This window comes from Eleutherodactylus coqui, chromosome 13 (genome assembly GCF_035609145.1).
Source record: "Eleutherodactylus coqui strain aEleCoq1 chromosome 13, aEleCoq1.hap1, whole genome shotgun sequence".
Classification (NCBI taxonomy): Eukaryota; Metazoa; Chordata; class Amphibia; order Anura; family Eleutherodactylidae; genus Eleutherodactylus; species Eleutherodactylus coqui.
Window position 1 is genome coordinate 17,405,370 of NC_089849.1, and position 25,643 is coordinate 17,431,012.

At 47.0% G+C, this 25,643-nt stretch overlaps 1 protein-coding gene across 2 annotated transcripts in view; it reads left to right on the plus strand.

Moving 5' to 3' along the window:
- The window catches only part of ARFGAP1 (ADP ribosylation factor GTPase activating protein 1), a 29,321-nt gene extending 3,938 nt beyond the window's left edge, over window positions 1-25,383 (plus strand). Inside the window, exons 5-13 of one of the 2 annotated variants that reach the window (XM_066588174.1) lie at window positions 1,146-1,246; window positions 1,334-1,420; window positions 3,325-3,436; window positions 3,532-3,588; window positions 4,514-4,546; window positions 8,818-8,874; window positions 10,644-10,703; window positions 15,027-15,103; window positions 18,233-25,383. In XM_066588174.1, coding sequence (XP_066444271.1) covers window positions 1,146-1,246; window positions 1,334-1,420; window positions 3,325-3,436; window positions 3,532-3,588; window positions 4,514-4,546; window positions 8,818-8,874; window positions 10,644-10,703; window positions 15,027-15,103; window positions 18,233-18,584 — 936 coding nt within the window. In that variant the 3' untranslated portion in view covers window positions 18,585-25,383. The remainder of the gene's footprint in view (window positions 1-1,145; window positions 1,247-1,333; window positions 1,421-3,324; window positions 3,437-3,531; window positions 3,589-4,513; window positions 4,547-8,817; window positions 8,875-10,643; window positions 10,704-15,026; window positions 15,104-18,232) is intronic. The other variant, XM_066588175.1, reaches the window with a different exon arrangement.
- Window positions 25,384-25,643: the final 260 nt, after the last annotated feature.

The window sequence follows — 25,643 nt, forward strand, 5'->3', positions numbered from 1 at the left end:
GGCCCCTCTATGTGCCTGTTCTGCTATATATGGGTAGCCCCCTGTAAATCATAAGCATATTAGAAGGCACCAAGGAGTCCTGTGACCAGAGGGCGGTCATACAGGTCACCGAGCTGCAGGATGATGGCGGTCTACAGCAGCTGAGCTGTGTATTACAGTGCAGTCCCCCAAAGTTGACCAGCTGTAGTGCTCCTTATATGTATAGTACCATCCACAGGTATCCCCTATACACTACTAGACACTCTATCCCTTATATTGTGCCACCCACAAATATCTCCTATATACTGTCAGCTATCATGCTCCCTATATAGTACCATCCAGACGTATCCCCTATATGCTGTTGGTCACTGGGCTCCCTAAACAGTACCATCCTCAACTATACCCTTTATAGTACCAGTGTCAGTAAATGTGCTCTCTATATAATGCAGTCTACAGTGTGCTCCCTATTTAGTACCATCCACGAACATCCCCTATATATTGTCAGCCACGCTGCTTTCTATATGGTGCTATCCACAAATAACTCCCTTTACATTTCCGTCTGTAGTGCCCCTATATAATGCTAACTACAGTGTTCACTCACTTCCAAGAGGGCCTACTGCCTTGTACCCCCAGAATCCCCCCTGTACTGCGCATTCTCTACTTCCTCCTCAATTCTGCTTCTCTCTTAGTTACATTTTAAGGGCTATTCCGGTACTTTATTTTTCCTATTGATGACCGACTGGGACCCACCACACGGATATCTGCAGATCAGCTGATTCCTAGGACCGCTGTCATTGTAGGAAGCAGAAAGTGCTGACCGTAGTGCAGCAGCCCGGGTTGGTATTGCATTGAATTCAATCGGAACTACACCTGCTTCCTGCGCTGACCGCAGTGACAGCGGCCTCGGGGATCTGAGCGGCGGGTCCCTGACGATCATCTGTTGGTCATTAATGACAAAACATTTAAATGTTCCTGAATACCCCTTTAAGTGGCCAATTCCAGGAGGCACTTCATGATGGATAAGCTTGGTACTGTGCATACTTGTGTAATGGAAGAACACACTGATTGTATAATTATTGGGCGGTTGTGGGTATGTGTGTGTATACAGAGTGTATATACCGGTAGTTAAGCGTTATGACATTTGTGTCTGCATCACCTTTGTGTAGGTCGCTACATTGGCTGAAGGTCGGGACTGGTCTGAAGAGACCTCACCTGCCAAGAACTGGACCCCTCCTCAGCCTAAGATGTTGGGTGTCTCGTCTCACCGGTAAGGCGCGGCTGGGGGTCTATTTTATCACAGTAGATTCTTCCAAGTTTGATATTTAGTTCCCATAATCTTGTTCTCCATTTACAGCTCCAACACCAGCGGCCACAGTGGCGCCCCCTCTGGGGACAAAGCCTTTGAGGACTGGCTGAACGATGATGTCAACTCCTATCAGGGGTAGGTTCTTCCCTTAGATGACTTTACAGTGCAGCCTGTTCTTACTGGTTCATGTACGATTTGCAGACAGTTACAGGGCTACTGCCATAGGGGAGATTATGCAATGCCACGTCCCCCATGTACAATATATGTGTTCTGGGGAGCAGGGAGACCACTTCACTTGCCCCATCACACTGAAACGTACCCTAAAAACAATTTAAAAAAAAAATTTTTTTAATGCTTTTAATCCGTTCTCGCACAGGGACTTAAGTTTACGTCTTGTCTGAAAAGGGGTTCCCACAAATGGACGTAAACTTACATCCTATGGATGATGCGGGCTCAGAAGCTGAGCCTGTGTCATCCGCAGAGGGCTCTTACCCACTTGTGGTTTTTTAACGCGATTGTCAATGGGACTTAAAAACGCATCGCACAAAAATCGCAAAGCACAAACTTGCGATGCGTTTTTAACATTAGAAAGTCCCATTGATAATCGCGGCAAAAAAACACAGCAATATCGTAGCGTTAAAAAAACGCAAGTGGGTAGGAGCCCTAACAGTGAGGATCAGTGAGAACACTGATACGAGCTGTGGCTGGGTTCACACAGGGCGGATTTGCCGCGCGGAATTTCGCCGCGGCAAATCCGCCCGCGGCTGCTAATCTCGGGATTAGCCACACGGGACGGCCAATCCGCTGCGGTAAGTCCGGCTGAAACCGTGGCCGCTGCAGCCGTGGTTTCAGAAGATGCAGCATGTCTATTTACTTTTACTTTTTTGTTTATTCTCGTCGCGGCCGTGCTCTCCTCTGGGAGCGCCGGCCGCAACGGAAAAGCGAGCGGCCGGGCCGCTTCAAAGCCGCCGCGGCAGTTCTCCCGGCGGAAATCTCGCGGTTTTTGCTGCGGCCAAACCGCAAGATTTCCAACTGGAATATGCCCCGTGTGAACCCAGCCTAAATGCCGCAATCAATGTTGATCACTGCATGTAAATGGTTTTCACAGGGAGGGCGCACCCTCTGTGACGTCACGGCCCACCACGGCAATCGGACACTGTCGGGGTCTACCATTGCCTATGATCACTATGAATAGCGATGCGATAATAGCAGTACAGAAGTATGATCAGAGCGATCATAGGACTGCGGCTTTATTTCCACTAAATACATTTATAATAAAGGAAAACACATAAAAAATCGTGGAAGAAAAACAGTTTGTTTTGTTTTTTCTTCTTGTGGAAAAACACATTGGCAGAATTGAGTTTTTTTTCTCCCTGTCCTCCAAAAATATTTCATAAAAGTTCTGCAATACTTTGTGCCGAAAAATCATACCAATTAAAATCTCAGCTTGCCAAGTAATAAAAAAAAACAAAACAACAATACGTCGTTCAGCCGTGTCGACAGCACAAAAAAATTTACTTTTGAAAGTGAAGATGAAAGACCAAGATGTTAACTCTTTAAATGCCCTGTTTGGCCCTCTGTGATGAGATCACATTATGCCGTTCAGTTGCTATGGAAGCTGGGGACCTTCTGAAAGCCCCCAGGGTTGCCATTGCAGATTGCCTCTGAAGCCTTGCCTGTGGCGTGGCCTGATAGATTGCCTCTGAAGCCTTGCCCGTGGCGTGGCCTGATTGCCTGTCCGATTGCAGTATAATGTAATACTAAATTATAATTTTCAAAAAATCTAAATTAAAAGTACATATTTAGTATTGCTGCATTCGTAAAAGTCCAATCTATCAAGGTAATGCCTTATCTAACCCGCATGGTGAACGTTGTGAGAATTGCGCTTTTTTTTTTTTTTGGTCACCCCGTCTCCAAGAAACAAAATATAATAAGCAGTCAGTTATATGTACTCTGAAATGGTGCCAATAGAAACTACAGGATGTCCCTTAAAAAAAAAGACGTCAGTGAGTCCCCACTAATTATTTCTTGTCTACCAGTGGAGGGGGTGTCGGAAACCAGGAGAACAGATATGTCGGCTTTGGCAACACTGTCAATCCTCCGAAGAAAGAAGACGATTTTCTGAACAACGCAATGACCTCACTGTACTCGGTATGTTAAGATGTTGTGACTGCAGAATTACTTATTTTCCGCTCCCCTGTTCTGTGGTATCCAGCTTATACATTTACATTCCTTGTCTCCTATAGGGCTGGAGCAGCTTCACTGTTGGCGCAAGTAAATTTGCCTCTGCGGCCAAGGAAAGTGTAAGTAAACTTGTATTTATCCGCTGCTGCCCTCTAGTGTCCAGATCTTGTAATGCGCATGTATTTGTTCACATCAGGTTTTCGTTTCCGCTTTCCTGCTCATAAGAGAAGGAAGACGGAACCCACTGGCCAAATGGATCCATTTTACAACTAAGCCAAATGGACTCCATTGATGAAAAATGGGCTCTGTTCGATTTCCGAACAGCGTTCTACAGGACGAAATAGCACTCTATGCAGCGTTATTTCATCCTTGATTTTAAAGGCGACCTGTAAACGCCATAAACTGAGCTATGGTGCGTATAGCTTAGGTAACGGGGAGTCCAGGGAGCTTTATCTCATACTCAACGGATTCCCTGTTCCTGTGGTGTCCCCAGTAAAGTCAGCATGTGCCAGCAGCTTGACTCTTTCTGCATGCATACGTACGTCCCATAGAAACTAATTGGAAATGCACGCGCAGAAAAAGTAAAGCTGCCAGCACATGCTAACTTTGCCGGGGGACACCGCAGGAACGGGGGATCAGTTGTGTACAAGCCACGGGTCCCCAGACTTCCCGTCATAGACTTGGTTTATGGTGCTTGTAGTTGCTGTCAGGTTTCGTCTAATGGAAATCTGCAACGCTTCTGTGAACAAGCCCTTTATTCTCAAATGGCACTGATGTGTGATTGGTGGTCTCACCTCTGGTAACTCCCACCAGATATGGATATTGCGCCCCCTCCTCCCATTCCATCAGGTGAGAGGGGGACTGTCTGGCTGTGCAATGAATGGAGAAAGCTGAACAGATGGTGGCTGCCTCATATAGGGGTTCCCTATTATCCTGATGGATGAGGGCTCTTGTAGCAAGACCACCACTTGTCAGATGATGCTGGAAACCCCTCTGTGGGGGTAATAGAAGTAGTTTTTATGTGTTCTTCTTTTTTCTTTTCAGGCTTCCAAGCTGGGAACCCAAGCTACACAGAAGGTTAGTACGAAAAAGAGGGTTTACATATGGGCGCTAATTGTGTAAGCACGTCCCTGCCGGAGGGCGGGCATCTCTATATAGATAATAGTGACTGACTCTATATGATGGCATTGATGGCCTGGTCTCTGTGTATATATAAGTTCAGCTGTGGTCAGTTCTCTGGGCAATCCAAGCTCTATATAGAGACTGCCATGATGAATTTTATAGGGAAAAAAAAGCCTGTGTATACCACCTGGTAGTATAATGTGTTGTATATACGGTTGTAGGCAACCTGCTGCCATTGTTTCCACACTGTATTCCCATATCGGGAACCCCATTTCTCATATGGGAATACCCCTTCAAAGGGGTTGTACCAAGATTTAAAGCTATCCACAGGATGGAGGATAACTATCTGATTGGGAGCCTGAGTGCTGGCATTCTGCTGCCCCCTTCATTTCTATGGGTTCAAGCGCTCAGCTTTCTCTGGTAGCTCCATTGAAATGAATGAAGTGTCAGCTTGCATGCTCAACCACCATTCTAGTCATTTGTAGAGACTAGGAACCCCCATCCTTGAGATTGGTGGGGGTCCCAGCAGTCAGATCTCCACTGATCAGACACTTAAGTCTTGGCACAAACACTTTAAAGCTGTGTTCACTCCTGTTTTGGAGTCTCCAGTGTGGAATTTTGACAAAATAACACAGCCTGTTTTACAATATCTGAGGGGAAGGCCTGAAGCTGGCGGACCTCATTATAGTCAATGGGATTCACCCAGCGCCATTCATTTCCATCATTGGACTGGTCTGGCATTCCCTTTTTTTTTTTTTTTTTTTTTCGCTCCCCTGCCGGAGCAGAAAAGCGAAATGTTGAAAGGAAGCCTAAAGCTGGTGTGAATGTAGCCTGAAGGGTTTTGTATGACACTAGAAAAAACATGGCTGCCTCCTTCCAGAAAAGGCACCACTGCTGCCAGTTTGGCTGTGACTGGTATTACAGCTGGGCCTCATTCAGATGATTGGAACGTAGCTGTAGTACCAGGCACGGCCTGCGGGGGAGGTTCTGTTTCTGCAGGAAGACAGCCATGTTTCCCCTATTCTTATACATTAACTCTCATCCCTTTTTTTAAAGAGTTAAACTTCTCTGTAATTTGCCTTTGCAAAATGTTTTATTTCCCAGTGTGTGGTCGTTAATGAGTTAACTTACCTGTTCAATGACGTGTCTCTAATTCTTTATCCTGCATATAATACTTTCCTGCATCCTCCTTGTTCTTCCTTATATGATGCAGGTGGCCCTTTATGCTAATGAGGAGGAGGAGGAGATAAAGAAAGGTGGAGGTTCATTATTTACATTGACACATGGAAACCATCAGCAAGTTGCAGTTGTGGAATTTGATGTTTTCATGTGTTTTTACTTCGTGATATGTAGGAATAACAGTGTCTCAACTTGAAGGGCAACATTCTGTTAAATGGAAACCATCAACAAGTATGCTAGCTATAGCTATCAGATCTTATTTTGTGAGTCCCAGGGGCATTTTAACTCTTAAGCTACCTACACAAAGACGAGCGCGATATCGCGCTTGTGAACGTACGATTTACCCGTGGATGCGAGGTGTTTTTCATGCAAAATCGCATCTGGGAAGTCCCATCCTTTCTTACGAGATAGAGGATCGGACGTGTTTCACATTGATTTCAATGGGAAACCTCACATTGGCACGCGAGAGCCATACGATGCGTTAAAGGTCCCATTTGAAATCAATGGGCGGTGCATTACGCGGAATGCAGAGAGATGGGACATCACTCGTGTATATGACTCCATTCAAAAGAATGGGGTTTATATTCGTGTCTTGAAACGCACAAATCTCACGCGAGTTTCACGGCCGTGTGAAAGCGGCCTCATCAAACAGATAGCCAAGTAGTCTGAGTAATCTAAATAAGAAAGTGTTGTATATTCATGGGGCAGTAAAATCCAACACAGATTTGTATTAAATCACCCTCTCGGATTCCCCTGTAAGGCCACCTGTCCACGGGCGTTGCGGAACATCGCTAGTGATATTCCGCTGCCCGGGAGCAGGGGAGAGAACTGTTTGTTCTCTGCGGTGAGCCTATCTGACAGATAGGCTCATCACGGCATGCCGCAATTTGCCACCTGCGAGCAGAGAATCACTATAATTTTCCACTCGTGGACAGCGGAGCTGCTCTTTCTATAGCAGCGCTATGGAAAGCGTTCACTATGTTCCCCGCTACCGGATTATGGCCGCGGGGAACGCAGTGCGCAATCTCCCATGGACAGGAGCCCTAACGTGGTGGTAGGGTGCCAGTGAGATGGCATGGCAGCCTGGTGCCTATTGAAGGCTCCCAAGGCTGCCATGCATGGATGCCTATCAAGTTCTACCTATGGCAGGGCTTAACAGGCATCTCTGAAGTATTGTAATATATAGTAGAAGCGATCAAGTGATTGCAAGTCCAAATCCCCTATGAGGACTAAATAATACAATTGTAGATAAAATGTTTAAAAAAGCTCTTAAAACCTAAAAAATATTAAGAGTTAGGAAAAAAGTCCAAACTATTAAAATATTGTACTATTTATCACACAGTGAACGCTATTAAGAAAAATACGAAATACCTGTTACCCCAGCTTCAAAAACCATTAATGAGTAATCAAAAGCTGTGTACCCCAAAATGGTACCCATAAAATCTACTGTTTGCCCATCAAAAAACGCAGTCTGATTTAACGAAAAAATAAGGTATGCCCCCACTCCTCCACTGGTCACTACATACAAGGGGCCTCCGAGAGCCTCTTATAGGTACACTCGGCTATCTCCGACAGGCCCTTTTGACTATGAATGGAGCGACCCCCATGCATGTGCGACTGCTGCTCCATCCAGTCTCCTGTGGGGAGTGCAGCGAGGTGGAGAGGGGCGACACGGGATCCTCTTTCTTAGGATTGTCTCAGTGGTGACACCCCTTCCGATTTAAGACTTTTATCACCTATCCTATGATGGGTCTATTCTGGTACAGCCACTTTAAACTGACCAGACGCACGGTCCGTTCATAGCAGGACGCCGTTATGCACTTGGAGAGAGAATTAAAATTAGATCCATTGACATCAGCTTGCTGATTGTTTCCATGTACCACTGTGGAAAAAGGTGGAGCCTCACTATAGTACGGAGCTCGCTTTTACTTGCTAAGGCCCCCATTTGGTTTTCCTATATGTTTTAATTAGGGTAAATGAATTCAGCCCTATAGAGTGGCTCCATCTAGTGGATGCAATCAGGAGGCCAGAAGAACCCACCCTGTCGCATTTTAAAGAGGGGAGTGTAACACCTGACCTCTGTCAGCCTTGCTGATTGGCTGAGAGGACTTCTACATATGAGACAAGCAATTTCTGTAGGCCCCGCTTCGGGTGGCTGTTTTGTGGGTGCTACATTATTGGGGTATTGGGAAGATGAAGCTTGGAGGGTCTCTGTATGATTACTAAAGTTAGTCTCTTCTCCCCCTCCCCCGCCATCACTGCCCGTGCGCAGTTTTGGGGTGGGAACAAGCATCCACCGGACTCGGTAATCCAGGCATCATATACATATATATACGTGTGCATGGTCCGTGTGTGGCAGTCCGGTGCCGTCTGTGCCTTGTCTGTCTGTGTCCAGGTCCCGAGGCCTCTTCTTCCTTCATCCGTTTCCTACTCCCCATAGCGCAGGCCTGGTTTTTGCAGCAAGTATGTTGTAATATCGGAGGTCTTTATATCAGGCTGTTCCCCCTAAACCATCTCATCCCCTTTGCCTGTGCCGCCTCCTGCTGGTCGTATCTCCGGAGCCCAGAGGTCGTCATGCCTAATGATATATCCACATGTCACATTGAGTAATTTTGGATTAAATCATGTCTTCTACTCCATTCACATCCAAAGCTGCATTCAAAATTCTACTGATTTCCTACGATGATCCTTGGTAACCCAATATCGCTGCTCAGTTTATATTCGGCTGCATTGCACTGTTGGAGATGTAGCCAAATACAGCAGCAGATGAAGGGAAGCTACATTTATGTCTTGATGGATTTCATGGAGAATCCATAATGCAGCTTTGGATGTGATTGGAGTACATGTCATGTGACTAGTACATATGACCCACCAGACTCCTAGAGGTGACCCGCCTCCATCGGACTGGCTGTTCCTCCTTCCCTATGCATGTCCTGTCTTTTTTGCATGTCTTGTCCTTATACATACATGGTCCGCGCACGTCATCCGTGTCCAGGGAGTCTCGCCCAGCGCCCTGACGTCTGTCCTCTTCTTTCTCTCCTGGATAGGCCTCTGAGCTAGGCCAGACCATTAATGAAACTGTTGTCAAACCAGCCCAGGAGAAGGTAACGTCCCGTAATGTGGTCAGCCGATGGCTGCAGGTCGTGGGGACTAACTCACAAGCCATGTGTAAAGTGGTGTCGTTCTGTCTCAAGTGCCGTCCACTGCTGCACCCACCATCATCATACACCCGCTATCCCACTGCTGCTTTGTTACCCATCATCCCCTGCAGCCCCCTCCCCTCTTCTTCCAGCTTCCCACTGGCTTTTCTTGATCTGTTAATCATTATATCGGTGCAGTTCCTGATTGCGCATGTTATACGGATGTGCAGAATCTCTTACCTCGCACCCAAGCTGCTTCTATCACACCTGCATAAAGCGTATGGCCACCATACAACCACTATTGTGTAACCTACCTGAAAGGTGGAGTCGCTGCGTACCTACCCTGTACTGATCCTGAGTTACATCTGTGTTTTTGTTTTTACCATCCATTCTTCTCCAGAGCTGCGCTCGCTATTCTGCCTGTTATGGGAGCAGGTTTGTTGCAGGACCTTTCACAGTTTATCTGAGCTCATATAATGTCAGGGGGCAATTAGTTTATCCTACATCACATGACTATACAGTGTCTGGTGTAGAGACTGTACTTCCCAGAATGCAAATTGCCAGAGGAAGCTCTTTGCAGACACTGAACAAGCAAGGAGTGTTGTGAAGCCCGCAAGATAGTGAGTGCAGCTCTGGAGTATAATACAGGATGTAACTCAGGATCAGTACAGGATAAGTAATGTATGTACACAGTGACTCCACCAGCAGAATAGTGAGTGCAGCTCTGGAGTATAATACAGGATGTAACTCAGGATCAGTACAGGATAAGTAATGTATGTACACAGTGACTCCACCAGCAGAATAGTGAGTGCAGCTCTGGAGTATAATACAGGATGTAACTCAGGATCAGTACAGGATAAGTAATGTATGTACACAGTGACCCCACCAGCAGAACAGTGAGTGCAGCTCTGGAGTATAATACAGGATATATCTCAGGATCAGTACAGGATAAGTAATGTATGTACACAGTGACTCCACCAGCAGAATAGTGAGTGCAGCTCTGCAGTATAATACAGGATATATCTCAGGATCAGTACAGGATAAGTAATGTATGGACACAGTGACTCCACCAGCAGAATAGTGAGTGCAGCTCTGGAGTATAATACAGGATAAGTAATGTTGGTAGATGATGACTCCCCTCTCAGTACATTGTCTGGTGTGTTCTGGTGGTCATACGCTTTATTTCCCCCCTGCACTGCTATCACTTACAATGAAGCTTCCCTTCTAAACCTCATCTTACTGTCTTTGTATATTGCTGAATGCCTTTGCTAATATATTCAGTACTTGTTACATTATATTTCCCCTCCATTTACACCTAGAGCTGCATTCCGATTGTTTTCCATCTTCAGCATTGCTCTGACAGACGTCATTGGATCGGCGCTCCTGTACTGCAGCAGTGTTGAACACTTAGTTCTGTCCACTCCTGGCTGCTGCGGTGATGCGTCACATGTATGTGCGGTCACTGACTCGGGAAGCGGATCTGGACAGGTTCTCCTTGCAGCTTGAATTAGGAAAATTGCATATGTTGAATTGCAGCTCTGACTGTGACTGGAGTATAAGATTTGATGAAACTGAGCAAAAGTATTTGCAAAGTCCCTCAGCATTATTTCTTGACATAAGACGATGTTTGGAAGTGTAGCGGTGCTTAGAAAGCGCTTTTCCCCACCGCTCACCCTCATCGTCCCCCCACCATGAGCTCATGTTCCTATTCCTCCCTTTCTCCAATCCAACAGGTAAAAGAAGGCCGTATCTTAGAAGATGTCTCCAGTTCTGTTTCTGGTTTAGCAGCAAAGGTAGGAGATGTTGTGTTGGCAAAGGGCAGGTATCTCCAATGCAAGGTGCATTCTGGGTAATCGCCGACCCATCCACACCATGCTCATGTTTTAAGACAGGAGTATTGTCAGTGTTGCAACTATGTAACGAAAAAGTGACAGCGCTGTTTAATGATTACATCCCAGCTGTGTTGTATACCGTATACTCAGCTTATGTTTGCCTTTAACCCTTCTACCGGGAGTCGTTATTGCTTACTTTGCATTCGGAGATGCCTGCTGTGCCGCGTTATTCATGTTCCAATTATTTTCTAATGTGTGTTTTGTCCTTTGCCATCCATGCTGCCCTCCTGCGGACCTGATGCTGGTGAGTTATGCCATCTCCAAGCAATAGCCTCTCAGTAGCAACAACACGGTTCTACTTGTAACAGTTCCGATAATAGACCCCTATGAGGGAATTGCGCTTTATGCAGTTCTCTAATGTTGAACCGTAGTTGCGCTAAAGCGGGCCATATACCTGATTACAGTGCAGTTACCTCCAGTGATCACAGGTGATATATCTCTTCGGAGTCAGCCATATTCAGTGTTCAGGTCTCTGGGGCCAGACTACCAGTGAGACCCCTTCCAAATATGATTCTCCTTGGCATATTCTCACCATCCTCCTTCTGCAATCCCTACTCAACTTTTCAGTGCCCTCCTTCCCCCAACCATGTTAATAATGTGTCCACTGTGGCTCCACTTGTGAATAATGACCCTCTCAGTGGTCCTGCTTAAGACCCTTTTTTTTGCTTTCCCCTAATAGGACCCCCTGTGTGCTCCAATTAAAAATAAGAACCCCCTATATGGCTCCATTTAAAAGGGTTGTATCATGACAGACGTTTATCACCTGTTCATCGCATAGGGCCCCCACTGATCCTGAGAAGGGGGGGTTCCTTGTCCCCCTCTTCTTGTCACTTCAGGATCACTGAACCCACCTGTCACATTTAAAGGAGTCATCCTGAATGAAGTTGACTGAAATAGCTGACCATCAGCCCCACTGTAAGAGCAGTGAGACTGTGGAACTCGCTGCCTGAGGACATGGTGATGGCAAAATCGGTAGAGGAGTTTAACACTTTCCAATCCACTGTCTGACGTCTTCAGACATTCTGATTGAAGGCTGTTCAGCTCCAATGTCGTAAGACGTCCAGCAGGGTAATCTTACTGTATGTTACTGGCTGCTATGTCAGGGGCCTCTCCAGCATGTCCCATACGGCAGTACTGGCTCTAGCCAGCAGATGGCGTCATTGTATGTATAATGGCAAAAAGAGAAAACTCCCTAGGAAACCCTGATCCCATAGTGACGAGAAGACGGTGATGAGTGACCCCTCATTCTTGGAATTGCTGTGGTCTCAGCCCCATGGTACCCCTTTCATCTTATTGGTGTGATGTGCCCTGTGGGGTTGCTCAGCCCTGACTTTTTATATCTCTGTGTTCACTTCAGTTTACCCGGGGTTTAGCCTTTTTAAGTGGATAAATCTCTACAGTTTTATCGACCGGACTCCATGTCAAGAAATGACGCAGCGCTGCTTATTTTTTTCCACATGCAGATTTCAAATCCATCCTGTATGCACTAAAGTGTGGGTTCCCATTCAAATGAATGGCACAGATTTGATACTGATTCTGCTTCAAATCTGCAGCAAAAATCCACTGTGTGAGCATATCCTTAGCCGCTGCCTGGCCCCCATGAACATAGAAGGATCAGAGATATATAGCCAATTTTTTTTTTTTTTTGGCCTGACATCTGCTGTTGGGGAAGATCCGGACACCTCAATTCACATTAGTAGGTTGGTCAGGCTCCATGAAAACTGTGGGTTTGGCCGACAGTCATATGTGAAAGGGCCGAGGTTCTATTCAGATCGCCGGCCACTCTGCCGCCATTCGTTAGAACGATTATCACTCCTGTGTAAAGCATAGCCTGGTAGTAGTCCACGGGACAGTCTTCCTGTGTAAAGGTACTTTTAGGTGTCATTTAGGCCATTATGGAGCGGTATTTTAGTGTTCGTGTCATGACCACAAGACCTAGTGGACCTGTTGATCCAAGTTCATTTCACCAGAACCGTGTGAAGGTGATCTGAGAACTTTGGGGAGTCTAGGGTCAAGCAGCTGTTCAAATGAAACTTTTTTTTTTTTTTGTGTTTGTTTGTTTTGCCAATTAAGTTTTTATTAACTTTTTTGACTTATATGAGAACACAGTCAATACAGATTATCCAAATACATTTTTAGCGAAATGTCACAAATCAGTTAACAATTGGAAAGTACATATTTGCATTGAAGATATAATGAACGATGTTGAAATGAAGTTGTAATTACATAGTGGGGTTGTAGGTTAAAGGGGTTTTCCAGTGAAATACTTTTGAGGACTTATCAGGATAGGCCATCAATAGTTGATCGGCTGCGGTCCGTCACTCTGGGCCCCGACCGATCAGCTGAGTGTGCGCAAGCTGTCAGCGCCGCAATAACACAGAGGTCAGAGTGGAAACCTCTGCGCCGATCTCCCATGTAGTGGCCGGCGCTTGTAACTGCAGGCACGGCTCTCATTGAAATCAATAGACATAAACTTATATCCTATGGATGTAATCCCTTTGTATGCTGCAGTCAATATTGGTCATGGCATAAAAAGGCTTCAGAGGTAGGGTACTCCCTCTGCTATGTAATCTCAGAGGGCAGATAGGTTGCCATGGCAACCAGACAATGGCATCCGGTATGATTAGCGATAATGAAAAAGTACTGCAATTTTACCATCGGAGCGATCATAGGATCAAGGTTCCCTACAGGGAGATAGAAAAAGGAAAAACAAAAAAATAAATAAAAATGGTAAGAAATAGTAAAAAAACAAAACATTATTTTGCACGTTCTCCCGTTTGTTTAAAAAAAAAAATTAAAACACACACGTTTGGCATTGTCACATCCAAAACAAACCGTACAAAATAAATTGGATTGCCTTTTTATCCTGCATGGCAAATACTATTAAAGAGCAAAAGGCTAAAAATTGAGCCAAAATGCTTCTTTTCTCTTCTTTTTTTTTTTTTTTTCTTTTTGCCTCCCCAAAAAATGCAATAAGTGATCAGAAAAGCTCTATGTACCCCAAAATGGTACCAATAAAGACTATAGCTTGTCATGTAAAACAAGCCCTCACAGAGCTCCGCCCACAGAAAAATTAAAATGTAATGGGACTTTGAATGCAATGATGCAAAAATATGTTCTTAAAGTTTTTATGCAAAAGTGGAAAAACTTTTAAGTATATAATTTTGGTATTGTCATTGTACCAATAAATGTCATTTATAATTTAACTCTTAAGAAATACATCAATTCTGCCTTTTTAGTATTCTAAATAAAACTACATTTTATACACTAGTATTCAATAAAAAGTACAGTTTGCCATGCAAAAAACAAGCCCTCATATGGCCATGTTGACGGGGAAAAAACGTTATTACTTTCAAAAAGTGAAGATGAAATCCCAAAAATAAATCGTTGCATCTGTAGGTCCAAAATTGGCCGCGTCACAAGGGGTTAAGGATGCATCCACCCCCCCATGCATTTCAGTGAAACTTAGAGACCATGTAGTTCAAGCACTCAGCTGTCTCCAGCAGTCTTATTGAGACGATTGGGCATTGCTCTGCCACCCCCTTGTTTTTTTGTGGGGGTCCCAGTGGTCAGACCCCAACCGATCAGATGGTCATCCTCCATCCTGTAGATAAGGGCTATTTTCATCTCTACCAAATATGGCCGCTCCTTTTCAGGCTGCTATGCTGCGCAGTTTCCATAACTCCTGGCCCCCACACGCAGCCCTGTAGAGCTTGTCGAGCCCTGTTCTTCAGATGGGTGTGAGACCCCTGGGACCTACATCTATTAGACTTTTATGGTATATACTTTGGATGTGAAAGTCCACATAGGAACACCCCTTTATAGGGGTCCTGTCGGGTCCCTTGAGCTCCATAACCTAATTGTATTGGCTCGTAGAAGAGGGGCAGCCGGCGCATATTTGTCTGCCTTTCCACGATGTCCTCACACAAAGCTGCCGCTCGAGCCATTGGGTGTACTCACATCTTCGCAAAAACTGTCCTCCACTCAATAGCCCATGTGGCAGTTTTGCTGGTGGGCAACATAAAGTTATGGTGCTCCAAAGACTTCACAGGTTCCCTTTAAGTAAGCCCTATATCCAGAGCAGAGAAGTGCATTACATCGGGGCCCTGCATTATACAAATGACCATGGTTTTCAGAAGCAGCAATCCCTGTGACCAGCTATACCCCGAGGGACCAGCAGCAGCGCTATGTATGAGTGAACCCTAACTCTGGTATATTTTGCAGGTTCAGGGTGTTGGTACCAAGAGCTGGAGAGATGTCACCACGTTTTTTTCGGGTAAAAGTGAGGACGGCACAGAAAGGTGAGCGATATTTGTCTGTCCTTACAGCCCACAATATAATGCTAGATACACAGTGCACCGAAATATGCATCATATACACTATGTTGACAAAACTATTGGCCCCCACCAATCCTGTGTGGTCAGGTGATATGTGAGCATTAGGTATAAAGGACAACGGGGTCTGGTGGGAGAATGCCCCCAGGTGTAGAGCGGACAACGGGGTCTGGTGGGGGAATGCCCCCAGGTGTAGAGCGGACAACGGGGTCTGGTGGGGGGATGCCCCCAGGTGTAGAGCGGACAACGGGGTCTGGTGGGGGGATGCCCCCAGGTGTAGAGCGGACAACGGGGTCTGGTGGGGGGGGGGATGCCCCCAGGTGTAGAGCGGACAACGGGGTCTGGTGGGGGGGGGGGGATGCCCCCAGGTGTAGAGCGGACAACGGGGTCTGGTGGGGGGGGATGCCCCCAGGTGTAGAGCGGACAACGGGGTCTGGTGGGGGGGGATGCCCCCAGGTGTAGAGCGGACAACGGGGTCTGGTGGGGGGGGATGCCCCCAGGTGTAGAGCGGACAACGGGGTCTGGTGGGGGGGGATGCCCCCAGGTGTAGAGCGGACAACGGGGTCTGGTGGGGGGGGATGCCCCCAGGTGTAGAGCGGACAACGGGGTCTGGTGGGGGGGGATGCCCCCAGGTGTAGAGCGGACAACGGGGTCTGGTGGGGGGGGATGCCCCCAGGTGTAGAGCGGACAACGGGGTCTGGTGGGGGGGGATGCCCCCAGGTGTAGAGCGGAAAACGGGGTCTGGTGGGGGGGATGCCCCCAGGTGTAGAGCGGACAACGGGGTCTGGTGGGGGGGGATGCCCCCAGGTGTAGAGCGGACAACGGGGTCTGGTGGGGGGGGATGCCCCCAGGTGTAGAGCGGACAACGGGGTCTGGTGGGGGGGATGCCCCCAGGTGTAGAGCGGACAACGGGGTCTGGTGGAGGGGATGCCCCCAGGTGTAGAGCGGCGCCTGCGATGGGGCTTGGAACATCAGACTGTAAATGAGTGGAAGAAAGTGTTGTGGACAGATGAATCACAGGACACCATCTTCCCATCGGATGCCTGCACTTGGGTGTGACAGTCGCCTGCAGGGTGGTATCTATGTGACTGCATCATCCCAATGGTGAAGTTTAGAGGAGGTTCTGTTATGGTGTGGGGAGGGGAGGAGGGAGGGGTTTCTTCTGGGAAGGACGAGGGCCATCAGTGAAGTTCACCCTCAACGCCAATGGGTACCGGGCCTTTCCGGACAATGTGGCAATACTTTAGTACAGCTCTGTGCCTCTGCCAACATGACTGAACACCATGTTAGACCAAGACTGAACACTGCGTGATGTATGAGAAACAGAACGTCTGCAAAATTCATTGAACAGCCCAAAGTTTAGATTTCAATCTCATTGAGCATTTTTGGGACGAACTAGAATGCCATATCCGTGCGCCCAACACGCCCATCATCCCCCCGCATCACTATCTGAAGCTCTGGAGGAATGGAGATAAATCCCTCCACATATCTATGGGAGTTTGGTGGAGAGCAGCCTAAGAGCATTACCGCAGCCATTGAGGCCAAAAGCGGCCAACACCAAATTGAAAGATGTGACTACCAATTTCATCACCTTCTGTGTCCCAATACTCCTGTCAGCAGAGTGCATCTAGATAGAGGATATACGACATGTTGTATTCAGTTTGGAACAATCCTCTGCGACCGGACACTTGTTACCTGCACCGATACATTGTAACAAACTATCAGGACAGGGGAGAGGCTTGTGCTGCTCATGTTTGTCTCAGAGGATTGTCCTCGCTGGATACAATAGTAACAAACTCAGCTGTGAGAAGTATTAGAAGTCGACCAGTTTTCAAATTCAGCAAGGAGAGATCTTGAAGCTGGTGGATTGATCTTTAATCCCCAGAGCTGTGGCTACAGGCCGGTGCTGCGGACATCCAGGGAGTCTGTGGAGAGTAATACTCTGCTCAAAACAAAATCTCTGGAACACTTAAAGGGGGTTTTCAATCAAATACTCTTGATGACCTATGCCCATGATAGGTCGTCAATAGTTGATCGACTGGGATCTGCCACTTTAACCATGGCCGGCCAGCTGATCGGGCACCCGCTATAAGCGCCACAATGTACAGGGGTATGAAGTGGAAGCAGATGGCTCCGAACCTTGTGTAGTGGCTGGTGCTTGTAATTGCAGGTGCAACTCCCATTAAAATCGAGGGCTGTGCCTGCAATTACGAGTGCTGGCCACTACACAGGGGTTGGAGCTATCTGCTTGTGCTCTGTACCACTGTGTATTTCAGTGCTGATAGCAGATACCTGATCAGCCAGGAGGTTAGGTCATCAATAGAATTTGTGTGGACAACCCCTTTAAGCATCCCAGTAACCCTCCCCCCCCCCCCCCCCCCCCCCCCCCCAAGTCACTGCAGGGATATCAATCTGTCCAGTTAGGAAGTATAAATGATTTGGTGTAAATGAAAGCACCGAAGAGAAGCAGAATGACTCCCCCAAAAAGGGACTGGAGACAATTCCTCTCTTTCTTCCCAATTCTTCTGTCGTCCTGCCTTTTGCTAGTGTCCCTGTCACTACCGGTACATGAGCTGCCACCTGCAGGCCAGTCAGGTTGTACAGGTAGTCCTGCTCCTCCAGGATGGCACATCCATACGTGCCATAAGTAGACAGCTTGCTGTGGCTCCCAGCGCACACTCAAAGCATGGAGGAGATGCCAGGACACGGCCGTTAGATGAAAGCTGCACAAACAAGCATCAGCTCATCAGGACTGGAGGAAAAGGAGGAGCGCTGCCAGAGGCCTACAGAATGCCCTCCAGCGGTTACTGACCAAACTGTCATCCACAGACTCCGTGTGGGTCCGACGTCCTGTAGTGGGACCTGCGCTCACAGCCAGCACCGGGCTGCTTGATTGGCATTCATCAGAGAACACCAGAATTGGCAGATCTGCCATTGGTGCTCCGTTCTCTTCCCAGATGAAAGCGGGTTCATACTGGGCACGTGTGGCAGACAGGAAAGTCTGCAGATGCCATCGTTCATTGTCATTTTTGTATGGGTGTATAATGGAACTTCATGTGCTTTTATAATATATTCCTGTTCATTCTCTTCTCGCAGCTCCCACTCTGGCGAGGGCTATCAGCAGGCCGGCAGCGGCGGTAGTGACAGCTATCAGAATGCCACCCCGGGAAAATCCTTTTGGGAGACATTTGGAAGCTCTGAAGAAATAAAGAAGCCAACAAAATCTCCCAGCGGGGACAGCTGGACCTTCCCTGAAAACGCCACCGAGAGGAAGAGCTCCGACAGCTGGGAGGTTTGGGGGTCTGGGACCACCTCGAACAACAAGAACAGCAACAGTGACAGCTGGGAGAACTGGGAAAGCCACTGGGAAAGTGAAGGAAAGGGCAAAAAGGGTAGCAAGAGTCAGGCACCTGCCACAGATGAGGGGTGGGACAACTCCAGCTGGTAGAGGAGCGGGCGAGGGGTATCAGATAGGAAATATAGAGCAGAGGGGAACCCAATTTCCAATTATTTCATCATGAGTTGTGGACAGGACATGGCGGCTGCCGCCATCTGTCCGCTTCAAGCAAGTGTAATACATAATCAGTGTTCATCTCCTGATAATTGGAAATCTGGGTCTATTCAGCATTGGCGCCCCTAAGTGGTCCTTCCCAGAATCAAGTCATCCGTGGTTTGTGCACATTATATTCTGCCTCCTGGTCGAACATCACCCCATCCCCTTTGCTGACCTTCCATCTCGGTTCCCCCCCACCTTAGTATTAAGCTGCTGGAAAGTGCCCCACGTGTCCTCCGTTTCCTCTGACGATATGTAGCCCCCCTTTGTGGTATCGTGCAGAGACCGTAGTGGCTGCATCCAGTGGACATTGTGCTTTTACCCTCCACCGTATCAGTAACTTGGATGACTTCAGTTGTAATTACGGAAAGATGTGACGTTTTACACCCCCGTGCCCCCTCCCCTGTATACCTCATAACGGCCTTTAACCCATCGTGCTGCTGTTTTCTCAACTTTATACTGCTGTGTGCCCTGCGTGCAGCGCAATCCCCCCCAAGTCATAAAGTCCATATTCGCTCTCCGGAGAGCCGCAAGTGCACGCTGGTCAGGACGGGGCGTGAAGGCGGCCATCCGACACCCAGTGAGTATAATGCATGGGCCCATTAAAGGGGTTTTACCACTAAAGACACTTATCTCCTGCTTTTCCAGCAATCCTGAGAACGGTGCACCCAAATGCACCATGTAAAAGGGGGGCGGCGCACAGAGGTGACCACCACTTATTTCACACCAGTGGGTCAGGCCAAGATCGATGTGCTCGACAATCTCCCTCAGTTCCATCAAAGTGAATGGAACGATTGTCACGCGTGTGCGCAGTTTTCAAGAGTCCCAGCAGTTGGACCCCCAGTGATCAAACAGTTATCCCCTATTCTGTGGGTGGATGATAAATGTTGTTTAGTAGTAAAAACCCCTTTAATTAGAGTAGAAGCTGTTCGCGATACTTGGTGGGTATTGGACAGTTGCATCGGCCACTATCCCCCAGTGTGCCCTTGCGTCTCTCCGTGTCCCTTTAAAGTTCTGCTCCACTAGAGCCTAGCTATAATCAGAGTGACTCCAGCTTAGCTGCATTGTCTTTTGGGAGTCTGAGGTAGTCCGAAATTCACCTCCTGCCTCATTAGATTCTCAGTGGACTCCTCTCTCCTTACACCATGCTTTACAGTGCAGCCCTGATTCATCTATTTGACTGCTGTGTGTAAACAAAAGCTCACTGGTGTCTGGAAAACCAGAAGGTCGTTACCAAGACTGGTGTCCAGTGGTGCTAACCCTCCTGCTGGTGGCTCTCTGTAGAGCAGGAACTAGTGGATTTCACTATGACACTCGGGTGAGAGTTATTAATGGAGTTACCATAGTTTTAGGCGACTTTTCATCCATTTCCTCCCCATTATGACCTCTTTGCAACATTTAAATAAGAACTGGAATGGTCAGTATTGTCCCTGGAGCTCATATTGGTGGGTTTGCACTGTCTCTGGTGGTCCGCAGTGGAGGGGGGAGAAGAGAACTTCTATCACTTGCTCTTTCACTCCACAATGGGAGTCCCATCTTCTTAAACTTATCATAGCTTCTATATACAAATGGATATTTTGATAATTGTGTGATGGATCTCGACTACAACCCCCAACGTGCTCTGGGAGCCAGAATAGACTTGTATGTTAAAGGATGGCGCTCTGCAACCTGCGGCTCTCCGGCTGTAACACGACAACTCCTAATGTGCTCCGAAGAGACTTGGACGTGTTATAGGGCAATGCGGCTGTCGTGGCACGCTGGGAGTTGTAGTTCGAGAACCGCCGGCTGCAGGGCGCCTCCCTATGTCCATAGAACATTCCATTATTTATGTGCTATGAGCCGGCGCTTTTTATCTTTCGTGTCACAACTTGTTGTATCGCTATTAAACTTTATAAAATGTGTCGTCCCTCGTCTAACGGGCGAGAGGTCCTCGCTGTGCAGTACTTCTCAATGAAGGGTTCAGAGGTCAGATATTTATTTATTATCAAACGAAATGATTGCTGATATCAATCACCAATAAAATGTGACCAGCCTTCCCCCAACATCCTGCTTTTTTTTTTTTTTTTTCTTTTTCTTGGCAGAGAGGAAATTTAAAGGGGCCCTAAACTTAATTACATCGGTCTGACTGTGACTAAAGTGGTGATCGGGGCAGGAGGGACGAGAAGTGCTACAGTCCACCTGAAGTGACTGATAATGGAACAGCAGCAGGGAGAGAAAATGGGTTTAGTGTTTCTTTAAGGAGTTGCATACGTGATGTACATTAAATGGCACCTTTATTAGAGCCCCATCTAGTAGCGCATTGAACAACCTTTTGGCCTTCAGAACTGCAGCAATTTCTCAGTGTAGATCCCACCAGGTGATGAAATCCTTCGGCATGAATATTGGCCCCTTCGGACAGGAAGCTTCTTGTAGTTGCTGCCGACTAGATAGAAGTTCTGACCAGCTGACAGGAAGGGGTCATCAGTTTATGCTGCTTGCCCCAATTCTGACCTCTTATCAGCGCGGGGCAACAGAAATCTGGATTCATTTGACCAGGTGATTTTTATATATTTTTTCTCTACTGATCAACCCCTCTTTTGTCAACTGGAGTCCCATCTTTGTTTCTCTTGGACACATTGGCGCCGGAACTGTTCGCCTGCTGTTATAGCCCATCTGTGCTAAGGAACGACAAGCTGTACATTCGGACACGTTAGTTGGAGCTCCAGCGTTGTATTTAGCTGCTCCTGATTCTACAGCGCCTGTTCATCAGAATGATTCTTGACATCCTCTTCTGACCCCTTTTTTGGTGACAATTTCTTTTGCTGGATGCTTTTCCTTGATCACTCCATTCTCTGCATATCGCTGCACAAAAAAACCCCTTGTGGTTGACGATGACATCCCGGCCCCGGCTAGTCCAGCACCAATGACCAGACCTTGTTAAGAAAATCCAGCGATCTGATTGATTCCATCTAATGTGGATTCACACTGAAACTGATCCAGAAAAAACTTGCCACGTGATTTCATGCTGCACTCCGGGGTCGCGGGGAGAACTGCCATACAGGGAAGCGCCAATCGTAAGAAGGCCGGGGCTCTAATAAAGGGGCCACTCCGTGTAACTGCAACACTTGACCATGCAATAAATGGACATCCCCAAAACCTTTATGCAGATCTGCAAGTGCTTCTGGCTGGCAGGGATAGGAGGCCTTTCCCTCTGTCCGAGTGGAGAGCCCCTGCCAGGAGGGCGAAGTCCTGGAAGCAGCTTGTCGGGGCAACCACAAACTTCCTGCAGCACATTTCTACTTTAAAATAGAGGTCAAAGGCGATTGCAAAATGTGTATTTACAAGTCACTTCTGTTGAGGTAAATGGATATTGTGTGGAGGCTCCAATTATGTGAACCCTTTTTGGCCTCTGCGGACATCCATTCCTCTTTTAGCTCTAATAGAAGTCTATCACACTTGGGTTCACATCGCCTGGAATAGATTAGAAAGCTGCTTATATAGCAACTACCTAGTGTAGTATTGGAGGCGAGGAGGAGGGATGTCCGTGATGGGACGCAGGGCTCTCCAACTGGTGTGAGACTGCAGCTCTGGGAATGCTGGGGGTTGTAGTGTCACAGCAGCTCGGAGCCTGGATGATTTCTGTATAAGTAGCCTCTGGGAAGGGGTTAAAGCATCTTCAAAGACTTGAAATATACTCTCTGCATGACCGCAGTGTAAACATCTGTGTGGAAACCATCAAGAAGCAGGGCAGCTGATGGATATTCCTCTGGCTTTGTTTTATGGTGGTAATGGCTGGTGTGAACACCCAGGGCCGTCTGACTGATGAACAACGTGAACATCCCAATATTATTGCCACGTGCGTGCGGCGGCTAGCGCAGAACGGCGACCTGACGTGGACAAATTGTAGTACGGTGGCGATACAGCTTTGGTAGAAATAATCTTGCGGGGGACTTTGCAACTTTTGCAGTTTCCCAAATGCGCAGGTTTGACCCCTGATGCTGTGAGCCGGGTCCTTACGCCAATTCTCACGCTGTAAATGCGGCGTTAGTGCGGCCGTCTGAGTAACTGGAGGTGATGCTAAGCCAATTAAAGGGCACCTGTTACCAGCTATAGGCACCGTAGGTTGAGTTATGGTGCTCATAGGGCAGGTTCCCAGGAGTCGGGGGGGATGGATTTATTTTTCACACTTACCGGGCTCCCTGTTCCCCCGCTGTCATCGTGCCGACAGTGCAGCGGACTCGTGCCCACCCCCATAGTGGTCAATGGAAGAGCGTGGCACAGCCTGATGCTTTGAGCCTGTGGCATGGTTTGTCGCCAACTTTCAGATACATCCTCCAATTCCTGGGAACTTGCCCTATTAGCATCGTAACTTAACCCCTTCGTAACCAGCCGTAAGGACCAAGCGATTTTCCTTGTCGCATTGCAAAAGCCATAACTCATTGACATAGCCGCATGAGGACTTGTTTTTTTCCCTGTAAATCAAGTTGTATATTTTAACTAGTTTGTTACCCGCGACTTCGTCCGCCTGGAATGAGTATCTTTTAATGTATTCTGTGTTTTGCTGTATATTGAAACGTAAATCGTTTAGATAATGAATGAAATCTAAGTACGATATGCTGTCAGTTCTGTACATGTGTCTGCCCGTTTGTGTAGGCATAGTTTTATGATGTGCACCCACTGCCCCTCCACCTCACGGCGCCGGCGGAGCGGAGGTGCGTCGGCGTATAAAATGTAGCCTCTGCCCTTCCTTAATATACAAGCCGCCTCCTTGCCAAACTTCATCAAAATGGCTTCAGCAGTTTAGCCGTGAGAAGGTAACAGACAGACAGTTACTATCACATTTATAGCAGTATGGATGGCACCGCTCTGGGGTACACCATGTATTGTCTAACTTTTTTTTACTACTTATTTTATTTATTTTTTTTTTACTTTTTGGGGGAGGAGAGAGGTAAAAAAAAAACAGCCACAAATGTCACCCTTGTGGTTCTTTTTGTTTTCACAGCAGTCACCATTTGGTAACAATAACATGACTTTTTCTGGATCAACATGATTCCTGTAATCCGAGTTTACAGATGATTTTTATTTATTTTTTACTTTTGCACAATAAAAAACACATCTTTAAAGAAAACTGGTTGAATCTACATCGATCCATTCTAAGACCCAGAACACTTTGTTTTCTGCCAGCGGAGCTCTGTGAGGTCTTGTTTATTGTGGGTAATGTCATTTTAATTGGTGTGAGGTGGAGGTACGTGGGACTTTTGGGTGTCGAACAAAAGATCAAAGGCCGTTACAAACCTGGTAATACCTGTTATGGGTTGGTTTTTGGGGGGCATTTTATCCATTTAAAATGGTTTTTTGTGAGTAATAATTTTTTTTTCTTTTTTACGATTTCATTTTCCTTCAATGAAACTTTTTTATTTTTACACTATATTTTAGTGAAGGGGCGAATGATCTCTAGGATGGTACACTGCATTACTTATGTAATGCATTTTACTAGGGCTATGACAGTAGCCTATTAGACCCTGGAGGTGGCAGGGCTTAATGAACTGAGTTACATGGTAGACCTGAGGGCCTTTGTCAGTACCTGCGAATTGTACTGTAGGGTGCCGATGGGTGACAGGGCCCCCACCACACACCCCTGTTGTCTGCATACATGCTGCAGCTGCTATTGATTGTGGCATGTAAGGGGTTAAACTACCAGGATCTGAGGTTTCTCTTGTTCCTGGCTGTTGGTGGTCAGCCAAGCCACCTCCTTAAAAATATGACGGTGCAGGTTTAATGCTCATTAGTCAGGTCAGTAAAAGGCATTGCGGTCCGGAAGGGGTGAATTTATGGTGCTCATAGCTGGTGACAGGTTCCTTTTAAAGCCACAGTTCATGCGCAGCCGCATGTCTGGACAGGCACATTGTTAAAGGGGTATTCCCATCTCATCCAATCATGGCGGCAATTTAATCCAGCTCTGTATGAGGCGGCCGAGGTGCTGGAAACGGCGCATGGAGTTTATATGTTCCTGTACTTCTGTAGGGTGCAGAAACGGCAAAGCTCGCTGTGTTCTACTGTTTCCCTATCTCCCATTCACTTGGATAGAATAAGCGCAAGCTGTACGGACAAGAGTGTTCGGACAGCAGAATCTGATGTAGACTTTTCAGTGTAAATTCCGCTTCTAAAAATGGCAGCTAAATTGTGTATTTTGCACCGGGTTTTCCCCTGTGAACGGGCACAATCCGCGTGTGACTTCCGGTACGACTCCACGCAGATCTCTCTTGCGGTTACTGTTAATATGGAGCCATGCAGAATTACGTCACCAATTCCACAAATGCATTTTGCCTAGTCAGAAGCTTGCAGCCAGCGGTGCCCGCGCCTTTACGCTGCCCGTCTGACATTTCCGGGGGTTGATGCCAGTCCTTGTATTGTCACTCCTGCTGCTCCCAGTCCTGAGATACTTGCTGATGTTGATACCGCTCCTGTTTAATTTATTTCATTGGCTTTGTATTGTATTTTTTTCCCAACTATGACTTTGTGTGGTGGGGATGGGGGTCATCATTGGCACTCCAGTATCTATCTCATCACCAATCCCCTTCATGGTGCCTGCATCCATGTGGAGTGCTGTATCTCGGTGTTCCCATTGTCATGATCCTAGGAACTGCTCTGTTGTCATATTCAGAGCTAATGATGAGCTCCAAGACGAATGGAAAATAAAATTCTACTTGGAGAATCTCGTCTTCTGTGTCTATTATTATTATAATGTATGTATGTCTATCCTAACGACTACAGGGTTATATCAGCATGTTCCATATCACTAGATACAGGAGTTGTATAACTTATACCAGCTGTACATATATACTCATTGTCAGCACCAATTCCTCCCCCAGAAGTTGTCGGAGGGAATAAAACCTCTCTGTGTAATTATAACGTTGCTATAAGTGAGTGATTACAATATCAGAGGAAAAGGACCATTTATTGTGGAGAACTGAC